The sequence below is a fragment of the Anser anser genome (genome assembly GCF_964211835.1).
Source record: "Anser anser genome assembly, chromosome: 24".
Classification (NCBI taxonomy): Eukaryota; Metazoa; Chordata; class Aves; order Anseriformes; family Anatidae; genus Anser; species Anser anser.
The window spans coordinates 5,843,122-5,861,451 of NC_139745.1; the positions used below are offsets into that span (position 1 = coordinate 5,843,122).

At 42.6% G+C, this 18,330-nt stretch overlaps 1 protein-coding gene across 1 annotated transcript in view; it reads left to right on the forward strand.

Annotated features, from left to right (window-relative positions):
• The window catches only part of KIAA0319L (KIAA0319 like), a 31,476-nt gene that overhangs the window by 9,073 nt on the left and 4,073 nt on the right, over positions 1-18,330 (forward strand). Inside the window, exons 4-19 of the mRNA XM_083809719.1 lie at positions 3,427-3,718; positions 5,818-5,919; positions 6,791-6,888; positions 8,059-8,146; positions 9,393-9,485; positions 10,126-10,258; positions 10,491-10,719; positions 11,511-11,634; positions 11,932-12,064; positions 12,930-13,078; positions 13,375-13,526; positions 13,721-13,859; positions 14,258-14,417; positions 16,564-16,706; positions 17,411-17,533; positions 18,086-18,176. Of these exons, the coding sequence (XP_083665845.1) occupies positions 3,427-3,718; positions 5,818-5,919; positions 6,791-6,888; positions 8,059-8,146; positions 9,393-9,485; positions 10,126-10,258; positions 10,491-10,719; positions 11,511-11,634; positions 11,932-12,064; positions 12,930-13,078; positions 13,375-13,526; positions 13,721-13,859; positions 14,258-14,417; positions 16,564-16,706; positions 17,411-17,533; positions 18,086-18,176 (2,249 nt within the window). The remainder of the gene's footprint in view (positions 1-3,426; positions 3,719-5,817; positions 5,920-6,790; positions 6,889-8,058; positions 8,147-9,392; positions 9,486-10,125; positions 10,259-10,490; positions 10,720-11,510; positions 11,635-11,931; positions 12,065-12,929; positions 13,079-13,374; positions 13,527-13,720; positions 13,860-14,257; positions 14,418-16,563; positions 16,707-17,410; positions 17,534-18,085; positions 18,177-18,330) is intronic.

Below are 18,330 nucleotides of genomic sequence, written 5' to 3' on the forward strand. Positions count from 1 at the left end.
TTACAGTTACACATATACTAAAATCAATAAAATGTCATCTGGGTTAGATTTGGTCAAGTGCTACACTGCTTCAGCAGGTGGATGCAGGGTGCTTAATACTGTTTGTAACAAAGGTTTGGCAGGTAGGCTGGAAGGTGGGGAGGATGCTGGATCATTACTGCATGCGAAGCCGTCCGTGCTTGGGAGCATCAGACATTTGAAGTGGGAGAGGACAGGTGAGGCCAGAGGGGCTCAACTCCTCCCTGAAAGGCGAGAAAGAAATCAGTGTGCGTGTTCTCCCCCTCTGTTACGAGCATTGAATGCATGGCAAGGTAAATCTTTTCCTTTTCTCCTAGAGACCCAGGGAAAACTCAAGTGACTTTTTAGCACAACATTGCCTCACTGAGTTTTAATTTTCCTCTTGGAGTTCTGACGGCTCCATAGCCACCTGCAGTGCCACTTGCTAATGTGCAGCAAGCATTCATTTGTGGGTTTACTGTATCTGTGTTCCGGTGCTCTAACGTACCAGGATAAACCGCAGTGCGCCCTGCTCATCTCTCCTTCTCTAAGGAAGAGAAATGTGTGCTTTTTCCATTAGTGAGTGACGTTTGCCAAGCACCAAAATCTTTCTGCCCTGTTGCAGAAACACTTGCCAATTTTAAAACCTAGCGACGCATTTGATAAAACCTAGCGATGCATTTAATGGCCACTCAGGAGAAGCGTGGAAGTGCAGCGCTGCTGATGAGAAGGGCTCCTGCAGCACTGCAGCAGTCCTGCAGGCAGACTGTAGGAAAAGGCTGCAGCCCTTAAAGTGGAGTTGGTAGAGCAGAGCCAGAGAGCTCGTTCCTGCGTTCGCAACTTGGGCTGTTCCTGGCCCTGGCAAGCCTAGTCTGCTCTCTGAGGAAGGAGGAAAGGTCTCTCTTCACACCCAGCACTAATTCTGTGATGCTTTTGAGGTTACTCAAAATTTTGAGGGTCTCTGCAGACGCTACACCTGGTGCAAACAATCGAAGATGCAATCTAAGCTGCAGAGAAACTATTTCAGAAATTCAGACTAGGCTTACCCGGGAAAGACCCATTTACATTAATCAATGGAATAAAACTCCTGACATGGGTATTTTTCTTTCAAGTAACTGAGGTTCAGTGCAGGTTCTGATGCGTGTAGCCTGCTTTATTTGAGTTTTGCAGATGTAAGACCCTCAGAGAGGGGGAGAGGTCACTTGTCTCAGGACAAAGGCAGTTATGGGTTGGAATAAATGCCTGACACATGTTTTCTCAGGCCAGTCTGTCACTTCTCTCTATTTGGTAAGCTAATAAGATAGGACAGCTGGCAAACTTCTACTCTCCCCCTCATTTATCCCCAAGAATGAAGTCTTCTGTTCTTTGCTTTAAAGAATTTGGGTTTATGGAGTAAAGATAAGGAATGCCTCAGCTTGCAAGCATTGGAGGCATTTTGGACTGCTACATTGCTCCAGGCAAAGCTTATCTAACTCGAGCTGTCCGCAGACATTTGGCGGTTGATTCATCCCGAAGACTTCTGGGAAGAAGAGGATCTCTGTTAACTGTAGAGTATTTTAGGCATTAAAAAGTGAGGCGAGGAAGGCGAGGAAGCATCCAGCTCACTGGAAATATTACTGAGTAAAGTAGAGCCGCAGCTGCTGTGCAAAGCAGGCGGACGCTGGTCTCCCGTGCCTTGGTTGTGACAGCTGTTGTTGCACCCGGGTGGGTTGGTTCTCAGTAAGCAAAAAGCGGCTCCCTGTTGTGGTCTGCAGCCGTGGAGACTTTCTGCTTCTGTGCCTTTCCTGAGCAGTCTGTCTCAAGTGTCTTTGAGTTCGTGCCTGGCTGTTCAGCTCTTGTCATGCTAGCATTTCTGACTTTATTTTATTCACGTACTTGGCAGAAGTGTGTCACCATCTCCAGTTGCTAAAGCTGTGGGTTGCTGTGAGATGGTGCTGGCTGGGACACCTACCGGTCCCAGGGCTGATGCTGAAGAGCAGCGCAGGGCAGTGTCAGGCTTTGCTGCATCTTTGTTCCAAAGAGCCTGCAGTGTTACTAAAGATGGAGGAAGCCCATCAACAAGTAAGCAAATAAAGAAAAACAGTTCATGTCCTTAACACTAATAAATAGTGTTTGGTTCCTTGGTCCGTGAAGCTCAAAAGTTGGTTGAACATACAAGTGAGTTGAGGTGTTTGAAACTCCATCACTGGGGAAAGTTAGCTGAGATATGGAGGGAGGAAACGATTTGCCCAAGTCTGCAAAAGTGCTTTTGCAGAGAAGCTTTCAGTGCCTTCATCGGTACTCCTGGTTTGGCTGGCTGTTCCAGTACGTGCAGGATGGCTTTGTTTTTAGAACTGGCATTGAATGGTTATAAGCACAGCCCAATGTTAACAGATTGTTGCCCACGGTGGTTTAAAACGCTTTTACAGTCCCTGTTTCCTGGACTGAATGCCAGTAGCATGGTATAGTATAAAAGCTTGATAATTTTTCCTTCAATATGAACTTTTAATCAATTCCTGTGGTGGGCAATCCAGTTCCAAAACGCTTCCCAAGTCAAAGATGGTAAGTTGTTTCATTTTAAATATTTAGCAGATGTTCCCAAAATAGATTTAGCTCAAGAAAACATGCTACACACATGTACTTTATGGTAAAAGGTGAATTGTCAAGAGTACTGCTTGGCAGACTAAGAACTAGAATAGGGCTAGGTACTGCAGAAGGAATTTTCTGGTGAAGGAAAGGAAATTGTTCCTGCCACTTTGATTATTTTCAATAAAGTGGTTCATCCTCTATGGATGTGAGCAACCTTTCTGCCCGCAAGCTCAGCTCCCTGCCCCAAAAGCATCTCCTCTGGCATGCACTGAGGGAGTTGTTTGTGTCAGGCCACTTTGCTTTGAAGAATGGTTCTGAAATAAACTTCATCTTGCTGAAAAGGTTGGGTTATTAAATAAAAATGCCGCTGCAGTCATCCTCCTTTGTGCTTGCCAGCTGCACGTTTTTAGAAAAAGGACTACATGGCCTGGGTAAATACCCAAAATGTACCCCATCTCCCGGTCCTCGTTTTCTGCTCCTGCCTTATCCCAGCTCTGTTCTTTCAGTCCCACTCACTCACAGTTTTGAACCTGGATCTTCTGTCGTGTTTGCCACATCAATAGCAAGCTGTATTTGGACCTAGGATCTTAACTGGTGTTCCATGGAGCTAGAAACGGTCTGTCTGCTGTGGAAGGACATGGAGAAACATTTTAAAAGTGGAAGCAGTAAAGCTTCCTCCTTAGCGGGAAAAGAAACCAGGGCCTTTTTTTCAGCTTCCTCCAGACTGGAGAAGTGCAACTTCTGGTGGAGTTTATTGTACAGCGTGATCCAAAGGAATTTGGGTCCAGTGTGAAACGAACACAGTCAAACAAAACCGACAGTCAGAGCTCAATTAAACTAAGACTGCTCTTTTCTTTCCAGACCCACACAGGAACACCCACACCAGAGCTGTCAGCGCTGACTACTTTCTCCAGTCCTGTAGCGCTGGGCTTGACAGCTACTGGAAAGACGGAGAAGCCTGAGCAGCCAGATGACGCTTTCATCCATCCCCACTCCTCAGATACGCTGCCCACCATCAGCCCTGTGCAGGGGAAAAGCACAACAAAGCTGCAGACTGCTACTTCTGTGCCAAGCGGTGTTCCCACAAACACTAGTGCTTCTACAGTCCAGACCAACACTGCTGCATCACCGAGTACTACTGCCACTACCCCAGGTGAAAACATGCAGTGCTTCTGCAGAGGTCATCTAGTTAGGTTTTGTTAAGCCATCACAGCACTGAAAAACACGAGGTAGTTTCAAAAATGATTGTACTTTTGAAAGGGTGCTGAGATGTGTGTCAGCACTTGGGGTGCTTGGTACCCGTTAACTGATGAGGTCCTGGAATGGGACTGCAGCATCACAAATCTGCACGTGACCCTTGGGTCTGTTTCCAGGAACAGCTTGGAAGTAACCGATATCTTCATTCCCAAAATGCAAGTCGAGATGGGGTGCGAGGCACAGCCATGTGAAGCGTTCTTTCAGCAGTCACGACACACTGCTGTCTCTCAAGTTTAGTGACAGAGATGGGGTGTATCCGATTCTTTTCTCTTCCATCCCTGAAATGTCAATGCACAGTTCAGCCACAGAGCAGTGCACTTGGCCATTAGCCCACACGTTGCTTTGCAGCAAAATCACGTTTCTATTCACACTGGTATTTCTTAAAGCAAACATTTGAGAATGTATAAAAACAAAAATGCACTTTGGACAGTTCTGTTAACCCGCCGAGGCCATTAGCTCATCCTATAAGGATGCGTGCTTACATCGAATGATATTTACTGGTCGTGTGATATCTCAGAATTCTGTTAATCCAGTTTGCTGAATTTCTTTTGAATTTAGGGTTTCTTTTCCCTTACAAGGGAACAAATGGAAAGTGTAAAGGAAATGTTGCATCCAAAGACATTTTTGGCAGGAAGCTGATTGGATGCCTGTGCTAACAGTATTCTTTTTAAGGACTTACCCCAGCTAAAACTGGAAAACTTATTTTAAACAGCTTCAGTGGCTTGTGCTGGAAATGTAATGTAGCCAGGGCCTCCTTGTTTTGCTAAATAATACAGAGAGGATGATGTGAAGGGTATTTTTTTCTAAGAGGAGTTTTGGGGTTTTGTCTGTTTGTTTTGTTTTATTTTTTTTTTTCTACTGAGGTCAGATTTCTTTTTGCCTTGGAATTCTTTGCAGCTGAAAGACTACTGGAGTTACAAAATCCCAGGAGATGGAGTAATTGAGAAGGGGGGAAAAAGGATCTGAAAAATTTGTTTTCTTTTAGTTAACTGGTTAATTCCAATAGCTATTAAATAGAAGAAAGGCTAAATGTTTACTGACATTTTCTGTGTCTATCTTTACTTGGATTTTTGATGCATATCTCTGAAACATTGTCTTTGATGGGGTCAGACTAGGAAATAGCAAACTTACATTCCTGTTTTCTGTGCATAATTCCCAGGCCCAATAATAAAAAAGACAAAAATAAATGGGAAGAGGAGGAAGCTGAGAGGTACTCTTAAGAAATGCAGTGAACTTTCTGGTCATTTTAATGCTAACAAGCAGAAAAAAAAAGTCACCAGCCATAATTTTCTGGTCTTTCCCTAGTAGTCTTTGAAAACAAGCTACCTGTTAATTTATTTGAAATAGGATTGCAGGAAAAGTCTTAAGAAATGCTACAGGCCTGTCCTATTTGGAAAAGAAGTGGATGAAAACAAAATGTAAATAAAAGGAAAAAAAGGTTTGTGTTTTGAGTTCCCATACGCAGTGTGGTAGCTATGCAGATTTTAGAAAATCTCGTAGCCCGCAAGCAGTTTTTCAACTAAGAAATGCCTTGGATTCTTCGTATATTTGTAAAGAACTGAAAATGCAGTTTGGTAAATAGCAGTGTTTGTCTTGCTCTGCCATGAGACTGCAGCTGGGTTCTCTGCCAAAAACCTGTCAGCTGAAACCCTTCCCGTCCTGCTGGACCTGGCTGAATAGAGGCCCCTGTGCAGGGCCCAGGGGTCACGTTTCAGCTCTTTAGAAAAGGAGCAGGAGCTGCACAGTGTCTGCAAAGAGCTGGAGGTGACTGAGTAATTTTGGGTTTGCCTCGTAATTGTAAAACCCCATTAGTGCTTGTGCTTTAACAATGAGCCTGAAACCTGAAACAGGAGCTATACTGAGTGATGGGGATGTTTACAAAATACAGCCAGTTGTGGCTGATCTTTATTTCACAGACTGTGAAGCCAGGGTGGTGTTTTATGTACGTATCTAATTTTTCTGTTCCTCTTTCAATTCTGTGTTTCTCCCTCTCAGTTGTGAAGGAGCTGGTGGTTTCTGCTGGAGACAGCGTCGAAGTGACCCTGCCAAAGAACGAAGTTCAGCTGAATGCGTTTGTGCTTCCCGAGCCACCACCTCGTAAGGCTTCCCTGAGAATTCTGCTAAGGGCTTGTGATGGTGAAATGACAAACAGGCATTACCTAAAGCATTGAATAAGGGCAGTCTTGAAAACATCTTTGTCAAAGAAGAGTTTCCTGTAAAAATTTTCCTCTTGTGCTGTTGCCTCATATGCTGCCTCTCACAGAAAACAGAAAGAGACAAAAAACATAGAAAGTGCCACAAAATCATTAGGTTAGGTTTGGGAGGCAGCATATTCTCAGTGCCATGTGAAGAAGCAGCTCTTCAGTGTGTATTAGTGATATTTGCTGGTACATGACTACCTCTCTTAGCACATATTCTCTCATTTGGCGGATTTAAATCTGATTTGGTGGGCTCGACAAACTGAAGGATATTTTCCTATGCAGTTTTCATATCATCATACGAATTATTCATGGGTATTTGTGAAGTTCGTGCTTATAGCTCTGTCCACAATAGCAGTGAGAGACTGTAAAGGGGAGGCGAGCAAGTTACATGTTGCGCAGCAACAGGGGTAGATGAGATGTATTCCTGTTCAAAAACTGGCATTATGTTGTGCCTGCAGGATTTGAGGGCACAATAAGGCTTTTCTCTCTTATCATTCTGGAGCTGTGATTGTTCCAAACCTCTTCAGTGCCTTAGAGGCAGAATGATGGGTTTTGGCTCCTGAGTAAATGTGTTTAGAAGCACAGATTGTTTCTTTTCCTGGGTATATTCCCAAAATCTACAGTCCAAACTCCAAGCTGTCTCATTTCTCTGTAGTGCAGCAGAATGAGCCTTGTAAATGTTTAATACCTTTGCTTTTTTTTCAGCATGGCAGAAAGGCAGTCTTTTAAAAACTAACTTTTGGATTCTTATTTTTATTTTTTTTAAGGAACCACTTATTCCTACGAGTGGGAACTGATTACTCATCCGAAAGACTACAGTGGAGAAATGGAAGGGAAGCACTCTCAGACCCTTAAGTTATCTAAGGTAAAGCTTATTTTGCTGCTTAGTATCCTATTGTATGGAATGCCTAGTGGAGAAGACGGGGACCCTGGTAGTCAAGAAAGACTTGTTTGTGATTTCAGGATGAATAGGGAATTGCGTGATGGGCAGGCAGCCAACATTTGACTACAAGCTCTTCTAAGTCTCTTATAAAAAAAGAGATTGCTCTGGCATGAGGGAAAGAAAGAAATTGATTTCAGGATCTAAAGGCTGCCTACAAGCAGTGTGTCAAACTGTAAAAATGGCACAATTTAACAAAGGGTTGTGAATATTTCTACTGCTGAAACAATGTAGTGGTCTGCTTAGGTCAGAAGCCTTGTACTACCCTCTGAAAAATGATTTGCTGACTCCATTAGCTTAGAGCGATGGAATACCTCATACCTGGCTGCTGCTTTTAGCTCTAACAGAGTGAAAGGATCGTTAGTTTCTGCACATGGGTTTTCTTAACAAGGGAATGACTTTAAATATTGCATGAATGTACAGTTCTGATTTTATGAGACATTCCTCTAAGCGTCATGGATTCTACTGCACTCATAAAAAAAAAAAAAACTGCAGGCTTTAATCGTGGTACTATGCAGAGAAAAGCCCTTCAAAAGGAGCATGTCTGTTTCTGTCAGGGTTTCAGCCTTTTGGATACCATAATTGTTGTCCAGCACCCAGTCCTTCTCTATCTCATTCAACAGTGAATGATGAAGGGGTGACTGCCTCACTCACATCACCTAGAAAAAAGAGAAAAAATACTTTCCTTTGTAAAAACACACAAGAAGAGAATTTCTTTTCTTACGTGCAGGCTTTTTTTATCTCAAATGCAATCTGCTAGCATGGATTCCTGTGCCCAGACAACCTGAACTAATCTCTTAGATCTCTTCTGTTTGCCTGTTGTTGCTAGAAAGTCAAGCTTGACTGACAACCCTGTCACCTGTGGTGATAAGAAATATTACTCTTTGGTTGCTGTGTAGTCATTGTAAACTGAAATACATGTAATAATAGCTTGTCTTGGAAGCCATCCTTTGCCTTGTGTGCATAGATTGGAGCAGAATTGCCTGTTCCATGCTGCTAATACAGTGCTGTGCCAAAGCTTGATACCTTGACCTTTCAGTATCTCAAGTCAAGGTGCTAGCATCTTGAAGGTTAATAATTGTGTTTACTTTTCAGCTTACTGTTGGTCTGTACGAATTCAAAGTTGTTGTTGATGGCGAAAATGCACATGGAGAAGGTTATGTGAACGTAACAGTGAATCCAAGTGAGTTCAGTGGGGTTGTATCTTTCCTTAACTTCGTCTGTCTCTGTTTTGCTTATTTGACTAGACCCTAGTTTAACATCATGAAAAGTCATTGTGCAGTGAACTCAGTATATATGTATGTGCGTTAAGTCATTTCCTGAAATGTGAAGCCATGCTAATACACGTAGCTATTTGCTATACAGCACCCAGGTCAAACACTCAGTGCAAGAGCTGGAATACTGATACAAAAGCATTTAAATGCCTCATGCTGGAAGACCACTGCAGCAATAGAAACTAGCTGTAACCGGGTAAAAAGCTTATAGCAGCAGGAGCAGAAAATGAAAGGAAGCCAGAGCTTTGAAGCTCCTTTGGAGGTTCTTTTTTTCCCTGTCCAGTAAAGAATATCGTTCCCAACCACAGGCAGGTTGAGTCAAATCTCATTCCTCACTGTTTTTAAAAGCATAGTTTGCAGATGAGCTGGTATAAATACAGTAGCTTATGCATTCACTAGCTCTTACTTTTTAGATGGGCTGCGTAAAGAGGGAACCGCATGTTCCGTATCTCCTTTTATGCAAAAGAACTTTATTTTGTACACTTCAATAAGACTTCTTCCAGAACTTTTGTGGGCAAGGAATTGCTCTTGCGCTCCCTAAATTAGCAAGTGTGTGTGGCTGCTCTTTGGATGCTGTTGCTGATCATTTCCTTATAAGCAGTGAATCCGCAGCTGGCAGCATGCATCAAAATCATTCATTTTTCAGAGCAGCAGCCAAACTTTGGCAAGAAGCTCTAGGTGCTGCTCTGTTAGAATAGTCTGTGCTTGAGTGCTTGTCTCAGAACGGGAGGACAGATGCACTGTGGCCATTTCCAGAGTACTTGCGTGGTTGCAGTTCACCTTCCTTTTTTAAAATCCCTTTTGTTAGCACTGCTTCCCTTCACTGGTTCATAACTTGCTGGAAGCAAGGATCGTTTTGTTGGTGATTATGCAGTTCTCCGCAGTCAGTCTGATCAGTGGCTGTCTTGAAGCTGCATGGCACATCAACTCCACACTTGGACTCCCTTCCTGGACTTGCTGAGCTGTCGATTAAATGACTGCAGGGACTGAAGGGGTAGATAGAGCTGGGAAGGGGGAAGGTGATGTGCAACATGTATTCTAGTGCCACTCCTAGTGCCCAAAGGCAAAGCAGTTTTGTAGATTTCCTTAGTCAGGGTTTTGTATCGTGGTCTGCCTGTAGATGTCATTGTAACAGCTTGGTTGTCGTTGTTGCAGAGCCTCGGGTGAATCGGCCTCCAGTTGCCATTGTCTCTCCACAGTTCCAGGAAATTTCACTGCCTACCATTTCAACTGTTATTGATGGCAGCCGTGAGTACCTGCTGTTTTAAATGCCTTAGTCCAGCAAGCCTGGTTTCTTTGTGTGTGGTTCTAGGCTGGCCCTTTGGGTAAAGTTTAGTGAAAAGAATCAGCTTCTCCTGCCAGAAGAGGGGCATGCACACACCAGCACCTATCCATGTTTCTTCCAGAAGGGACTCACCTGGGTGAATCTCTTAGAAAAGGAAAGCTCTAGAGATTGCTGCTTGAATTAAAAAAAAAAAAAAAAAAAAGAAAAAAAGAAACCCTCTTGTGTTAAGCTTCAAACATATTGGTTAGCTATCACACCACATCTACGGATCCTGGCCCACACTGGAGCTTTTCAGGAATTTCTTTAAATATATTCAGGTTGTCTTGTCCATCACTAGTACTATTTTGTTAGTGGTTTTTTGTTTGTTTCTTCCCCCGACACACACACAAACCTGGGATTAAGGGTGTTCAAGTGTACCTGTGAAACAGGGCAGAGGAGAATATACTGTTTGGGTATCTGAGTGTAAGAGAGACCACGGGGATTGTACCAGAAATGCCTTTGCCCCCTAAGCCTATGACCGAAGTTGGGAACTGAACATCTGGATTTTGTGAAGCATTATTTTCCAACTCTTTATATGTCCATTTTCTTTCCTAATTGAAACAGAAAGCACTGATGATGATAAAATTGTCAGTTATCATTGGGAAGAACTGAAGGGTCCTTTGCGGGAGGAAAAGGTTTCTAGCGATACTGCCATACTGACACTGACCAACCTGGTACCTGGGAATTACACATTCAGGTAGGTTTTGCCTGGACCTGTTGGCCTGCTCTCATCCCTTAAGAATAAAGGAATGAAATGTACAAGATTCCTGAAGTGTTAGCCTGGTTTCCAAAAAAAAAAGACTATCCTGTCCTTAAGTGCCTTAAGTTTCTATCCCTTTTGCATTTCAGTTAATTCCAGCCAGTGTTTTATATTCTGTTCTGATAATTACGACTCTTCACTGCTTTCACAATTTATTTTTTCTCTTCAGTCTAACAGTAGTGGACTCAGATGGTGCCAGCAACTCTACCACTGCCAACCTGACTGTGAACAAAGCAGTGGATTATCCTCCGGTGGCGAATGCAGGCCCAAACCAAGTGATCACCCTGCCTCAGAATTCCATTACCCTCTATGGGAATCAGAGCACCGATGATCATAGCATTGTCAGCTACGAGTGGCTGCTCAGCCCTAACAGCAAAGGGAAGGTGATGGAGATGCAGGTCAGTGCGGGTCTCCTGTGCTCATCCTGGATCACTCATTGGCTGTTGTTTTTTTCAATAACCAACCCATTTTTAAGTGGCTGTTATCAAGTATTTCTTAGAATCCTACAGAGCGTGCACATAATGGTTAAATAAACACTTAAAACCATGTGACGATGGTATTGGCTTATGGCTGAGCCGGTACCAGCACCAGTCTAGCCACGTGTTTTCAACGGCATCCTATTTCCTTTCTTGAGCAATGCAGTTTCGAATACTTCTTGGCATTTAGATTCACAGAATAACCCTTTGTGCCAAGTCACGGGCAAACACAGTGAAATGAACCTTTTGAGTTAAACTTTGGAGTATCAACTTTGCTGATACTAACCAGCCACTCCTCAGTCCCAAACAGTATAAAGCAGGAACTTGTTTCCATATCATCATTTTTCTTTTAAAGATCATTACAAAGGTCACATTTATGGAATAAGGAAGTCCATTAATTAGGTTCACAAATTTTGTGGTTTGACCAGGGTTCCAGAGAATGTTGTTTGGGTTGCTAACTACTGAATCTCAAAGGGTCTGTTTACCTGTGTGGCTTTACTGTTACTTTGTTCCACAACAGTGTCCTTGGTGCTGTGCATAAATTTGGGTGTGAGTATTGCAGATGCTTAAGTGGCACAGGCTTCTGGTCCCACAGCAGGGGTTAATAATAAGCCCCTAGAATCTGCTGATAATAGTTGTTTTAAAAACAGTCTTCAGATCTATAACGATTGGTGTAAGGAATCTTCTCAGTACATTACTATGTTTTCTCGCAGGGGGTGAGGACACCAGTCTTACAGCTCTCTGCAATGCAAGAAGGTGATTACACGTACCAGCTAATAGTGACTGATTCTGCTGGGCACCAGTCCACTGCAGAGGTCACTGTGATAGTCCAGCCAGGTAAGCTGCCCTTAGTTTTTTTGCCACTTCAATTCCAGTGTTTAGAGGTGAGCATCATTCTGTTAATATATTCTAGATCTTGTAGTAGCTTTGTGTTTCTTTCAGAAAAGCTTCTGTAATAATGTCAATAGAACTGATCTGAACTCCTAACTGCTTTTTAACTCACTTTTTTCTGAGTATTCTGAGAAATAATCGACAAAAAGTATACTAGGGATCTTGGAGAAGCTTCTTAATGCTGGGGGAGTAAGCTCCACCTTTATGGCGTATGTGTAAAAAGGTATTGCAATCCTTTTTCAGAGAACAATAAGCCTCCAAAGGCGGATGCTGGTCCAGATAAAGAATTAACTCTGCCTGTGGACAGCACCACTCTAGATGGCAGCAAGAGCTCAGATGACCAGAAAATAGTCTCCTTTCTTTGGGAAAAAACACGGTGTGTATCATCTTCCGACCATTCTTCTGCAAGTATCTGGGTCTTTAATTTCAAACAAGACACACCACACGTACCCCTCTTTTGTTAAATCCTGGTCTCATCGGGCCTGACAAGCTTCACCACTGACTTGAATGAGACACGGATTTAGGTTTAACTGGAGAGAGGTGGAGTTTTTTCTCGAGCATTAGGCCTGATGCCCATTCTCAGTGTGGTTGTGACATGTAAAGGAGACCGGCTGTGTTTGAATTGAATTGGTGTAACGTGGTCTTGATCTTATGAAGAGGCTGACTCTCATAATCAAATAACAGCAGGGCTTTCTGACTTAATACTTTTGCAATATATTTGAAAGAGGCAGTGTTCTGCTGCTCAGACTCTAAATTCCCTGAAAGTGCTTTAGAGAATTCAGGAAAGAGCCTAGGAGCAACTTGCAGTAGCTTTTCCTATTTGCTAATGCAAAAGTTTGTGTAAAGCTCCTATAAATGCAGGAACTATTTTTGCTCTGTAACTTTTCTTAAAAGAAAAAGTTGGCTTATTACACAGTTCACATGAGCCCATTTTGCTGGGAATTCTGCTTTTTTAAACCCTACTTAAATGCAGATATCAGTGTTACCCTGGTTTAAAACAAACAGACAAACAAAAAACCACTAAATCACCAAATAGTGTAGTCCTTGTTCCGAATGATGCACTTTTTTGATTTTCTTGCTGTAACTGAAGAAAATAATTTTGCTTTTTGTCATGGACTTTTTATTTCCAGGCAGCTGTCTGCTTGCATCTCCATAAACTCTGCTCGAGCCTCATGTTTGTTGTGAGGCTAGCTCCAACGATCTGTACAAAGTTTAAACTGATCCTTGTGTACTTTGTTTAGGGGCCCAGATGGTGTCAAGCTGGAGAATGCAAACAGCAGCATTGCCACTGTAACAGGCCTTCAAGTTGGGACATACGAGTTTACTCTGACAGTTAAAGATGAGAGGAACTTGCAGAGCCAAAGCTCGGTCAACGTTATTGTCAAAGAAGGTATGTCCAGCCACATGCAGAACTGCTTGAGACCCAGGTTCTGTTTGAGCAGAGGCGAGCTTAGCAGGAATGGGTGAAGAATAATGTGTAGAGCACTGAAATGGCCTTCTGTAAGTCAGGGGTCTATCCTTCTCTGGAGGAATAGTGTCTTCAGCTAAATCCCACAGCACATAATTGCCCTTCTCTCCCCCAGGGTTAGATAAGTGTTTCTGGGTTGCAGTAGAGATCTAAGGCAGCAGGTTTTTCGTTGGGCATTACCAAATTTTCCTCCAACTGCTTTATTTCTGTTTGCTTAGAGATAAACAAGCCACCTGTTGCAAAGATTGGGGGAAATGTTGTCATCACCTTGCCTACAAATACAGCCGAACTGGATGGATCAAAATCCTCTGATGATAAGGGAATTGTCAGCTACCTGTGGACCCGGGATGAGGGCAGCCCTGCAGCTGGGGTGAGTTTTTCTTTTTTAAATGGCAGTCTGCAGCACCATAGAAGTCGGTGAGAGGTAGCACTGACAATTTCTGAGGAAATAAAAAGCTGATCATTGCACCCATTACCTTTTAGTGATGTCCTTAAATATGGTGATATATCAAGCTAGTTTGTGGCTTGGTTTCCTGATTTTTTTTTTTTGGCTCTGCCTTCCAGGAAGTCTTAAATAATTCAGACCATCATCCCATCCTTCTCCTGTCCAATCTGGTGGAAGGGACCTACACATTCCATCTCAGAGTAACAGATGCCAAAGGAGAGAGTGATGTAGAACGGACAACAGTGGAAGTCAAACCTGGTGAGTCTGTTTCTGTGCTGTACCACATTTGCCTACAGCCTATTAGCAAGCCCTCTGTTTTTCTGAAGACAGTAAGGGTATCATAGGATCATATTGTAAATATGGTTACATAGTCAGGGTACTGTACTAAGTATGTATTGTAGATCCAGCTCAAAAGTGTCAAACATCAAAAGTTCTGGGGGAAATAATTGTATTTTTGTGTGGTTCTTGGAGGCTGACTCTTGCCACTTGCCATTAGCAGTAAAGGTCATAGACCTGTATCTCTCCCTACAGCAAGATTCTGTACTTTTGTGTTCAAAGCAGAAACATTTTGGAAAGATGCTAGACGCCTGACTTGTAGCCAGACCATTAATACAGATCTTTAGAACGTCTATTTATCTCATCAATCTTCTCACTAGATCCTAGAAAAAATAACCTTGTGGAGATCATTCTGGATGTTAACGTCAGCCAGCTGACTGAGAGGCAGAAGGGGATGTTCATCCGACAAATAGGGGTTCTGCTGGGGGTCCTCGACTCAGACATCACCGTGCAAAAGATCCAGCCGTACACTGAGCAAAGGTAGGGTTTGTCTGTGAATGTACAAGGAGGGGGAATGCTTAAGGGTTTAGTAAACGAAGGGCTGTTTTCTCTTGGGAAGCAGATTGGATAATCAGAACGTACAAAGATGTTGCTTAAAATTGATATTCCTGCTTGCTTAGGTCAGAGGAGGCATGTTGCCAAGCAGGTCTTGGCTATCTTTTCCATCTGGAGATGGTGCATTGTCCTCAAAGCTCTTGTCTGCTGTTAATGCCTTTGCCCCACAGATCTGTAAAATAAGAACTAATCTTTGTTTATGAGGATTGTGAGGACTGTCTGAAGGAGGTTCTACAACTGATTTATAACTGGACAAATAATGGGGCTTGATAAAGGAGTAGCTTAGTGAAAAGTTGATGCCACACTAGAGCAGTGCACAGTGCTGGCATAGCAATGCTCTTAGCAGTAGCTTCGCATGCCAACTTTGTAGTTTTATATTGGCTTTACTGCCTGCACAACTCGAATGTAAAATGAAATGTTGGAAGCCAGTGTAATTGTCGTTTGAACAGAAGACAAAAACTTGGTTTTGGTTGTGATTTAGCTTAAAATAAACTACAGCTGGTCTCTTCTAAACAAGAGGAAATCTGCATATAGGCAGGGCTGTAGGCCAGGGTCCTGTTGCCTGCCTGGACCTGCTCAACTTCAAGTAGAGTAACCAGCAAGTCATACAAAGGATGGTTCAGCCCAGCTGGATCCTCTTCATGCTGCTTTGGCATGAAAGTACCTGGTCAAATTCAGCTTTCCACCTCTGTACAAATGGTTGGTCTGGGAAATTCACTATTTTGCAGAAAACTTCAGCAACTAGTTCTGAAATGTCTATTTAATACATATCTATGTACTAAAAGCAATCCATCATTACCATAGGTATGTTTGAGGATGCCTGAATGTGAATTTGAGTGGCGTGGCAACTAAGTTATCGAGGACAGGGTGATAATCTGTTGAAATAAGCGCAGTGTTACACTTAAAACTACTCCACTTTTACTAAAAATTAAGGTAAATGAAGCACTGAGGAAAAAAAATTGTGACATGCTTAAAATCATGCAGCAAGCCAGAAATAAGTCCTCAGTTATGCTTCAGACTTCCCTGAGTTCAATAATGTATTGATTCCTTCATGCCCGTGTTGCCTGCTGTAGCAGTAAAATCAGAATTCATTGTCCGTGCAAACCTAAAGAGCTCAGAACAGAAGAGCCAGCACTTTCTGTTTTCAGTATTACCTTTCTATCTCTGCCATGACCAGACCAGTTGCCACTGTTCTTCCACTGAAAAAGACAAGTAAGGCATTCTTGTAATTAACACTTCATCTATGTTTATTAAGTAGACAAAAGAGTGGGAAGTGTGATAAAAGAGCAGAGGTTATTTTCTGACAGATGGCTTTAACATCACATTTTTGCCTCAACTATCAAAGTAACTTGTACTTTTTAAAAAGATCTTTTTCCCCCAGCTGCTGTTGACTCACTCAAAAGATCACTGGTAATAATAAACCTGAAACATTGAGTTATCCGTTTGTGAATCTGAAGGATACCCAGAGCTCTGCAAGGCTTGCAAGCCTAGGGGAGCAAGTTCTTCTATTAGAAAATTCATAGAATTAAAGAGGGAGAATACAGCAACCTCTGTACCAGTACTTTTTTGTTTTCCTGGCTCTAACCCTGCATTCAAAGTAAGCTTTGCAATGTGCAAAAGATTGTAAATCTTCATTATTTTCTCTGTTGTTGGAGCTCTGTGCAGAACAGTTAAATGAGCCTGTGACTTCCGTGGGTCATAAGGTCTAAGGATCCCAGAGTGAGGGAGGAGATTATGAAAATGGGAAGACCAGAAACTTTGAGTAATTCCATATTTAGTGTGAACATGCAAAGATATGCTTGAAAATGTTTGAAACTAGGCTTGACAAAACCATTATCAAACTAAAGAACAGTCCAGCCCTAGCTTTCAAAGTATGGTTGGATCTGATGTCCTAAAGGGACATCTACTCTGTGACCAGGTTTATCATTATTGCTTTCAAGAGGGAGCCAGAAGTTTGACTTTCAAGCAAATTTGGGATTCTGAGCAAGCCCCTGTAATGACAGAGGGGAGAATGGTTCTCTGCCTGATGTTTGGAGAAGTAGCAGATAATTGTTTTTTGTCTGACTTCCAGCACGAAGATGGTGTTTTTTGTACAGAACCAGCCTCCCCATCAGATATTCAAAGGACGAGAGGTAGCCTGGACACTAAAAAATGAACTACGGAAACAGCAGTCAGACTTCCTCATCTTCCGGGCACTAGAAATTAACACAGTCAGTAAGTAAGAGTTGCTGTTGTATGAGCTAACATCTTTTCCCCTTGTCTCAGATGCTTGCAAAGAGTATGGTCCTTCATTTGTGCTAAACCCACCTGCGTGTGCATACACACGCACATACTCCGGTAGCTTTTGTATCTTATTAAATTGGAAGCGGAAAAGTAAGTCCATTAGACTGCAAATTAATCAGTTTTTTACCAGTTGCTTATGACTAGTCACTATTTATCTTGTTAAACATACAAATGTTACTTGTAATGTTGATGGGAAGATAGGAATTCAGAAGATCAAAAGCAGATTGTTACTTTTGAAACTAAAGTACAGTGTTAATGGAATACCGCTTTGATTGGCTTTTGAAGGTCACAGAACCATAAGTTCTAAAATTCCAGTTCTGCTTTCGTGCTGTGATTCGTGATCACTTTAAAGAATCTGTTTCTTGTAGTCTGTCTCACAGACTGGCTTTGAGTTTGAAAGTCAAAACGTATTTTTTAAAACATTTACTTAACAAATGTACAAATTCTGAGACTTTATATCAAAATCATGATCTTATTAGGCAAAATTTTTGTAACATGTTATGTGTGGTGTGCTGTGTTGCTTGTGAAGCAGGAGTTTTCTGAATTTTCTGTGATTTGGCCATATTGAACTATATTATCCCATTTTTGCCTCACGTGTGAGTCATTTATTTCACCTTGCTGGTTTCGGTCCCTAGCATGTCAGCTGAATTGCTCTGAGCACGGCCGCTGTGACTCCTTCACCAAGCGCTGTGTCTGCGACCCGTTCTGGATGGAGAACCTCATCAGGGTGCAGATGGGGGATGGCGAAAGCAACTGTGGTACGTGAAATCTCCCTGGTGTTGTTCACCTTTAGGAAGCAAAAAGTGAAGCCCAAGGTATGCTGTGTAACAGGTACCTGCTTTCCCCCAGTGTCTCTGACACCATGCTCGCCCAAGGAGATGGTCCCTGTCCCGGTCTCACTAAACTTATGTTTTAGGCAGGAAATATTTGATAGAGAAGTGAACTCTGCTTCGGAACCTTTTGGTGAGCACTCACTAAGAGTTGAGTCTATTCTCAGTGTGTAAATTGTGACCCTATAAGGGCTTTCCTGTCCCAGGAAAGCAAATTTTGAAAAATAACATACATTGAAAAGAGCTTTTTTAGGAAAGCAAAAAAAAAACAACCTTGTGCAGTGAATCTGCACACTGAATCTTAAGCCTTTGGCTTCTGTAAGCGAGTTAGTGATCCCGCCGGTGATAGATAGTAGCTTCTGTAATTCTGCAAAGGGTCAGGCCCTTCTTTTTTTCTTTCTCGAGAGTAGCCATCTAAAGTGCACACTCAACTGCATGAGTTGCCAAATCGTCTTTATCTCTGCGGTGTTTTGCTTTCAGAGTGGAGTGTGCTGTATGTGATCATTGCATCGTTCCTCATTGTGGTTGCCTTTGGAATCTTATCCTGGATGGTGATCTGCTGTTGCAAGAGGTGGGACTGAGGTCATAACCTTCTCTGTGTCCGTGCTTCAGAGCCAAGTAGCTGCATTAGGAGGTGAAAGAGATTCAAACCCATAGTCCCGGCAGGTTGGCTGCTTAGCCCTGTGATGTTAGTTTTTGTCACTTGGTGTTTGAAGTGAAATACT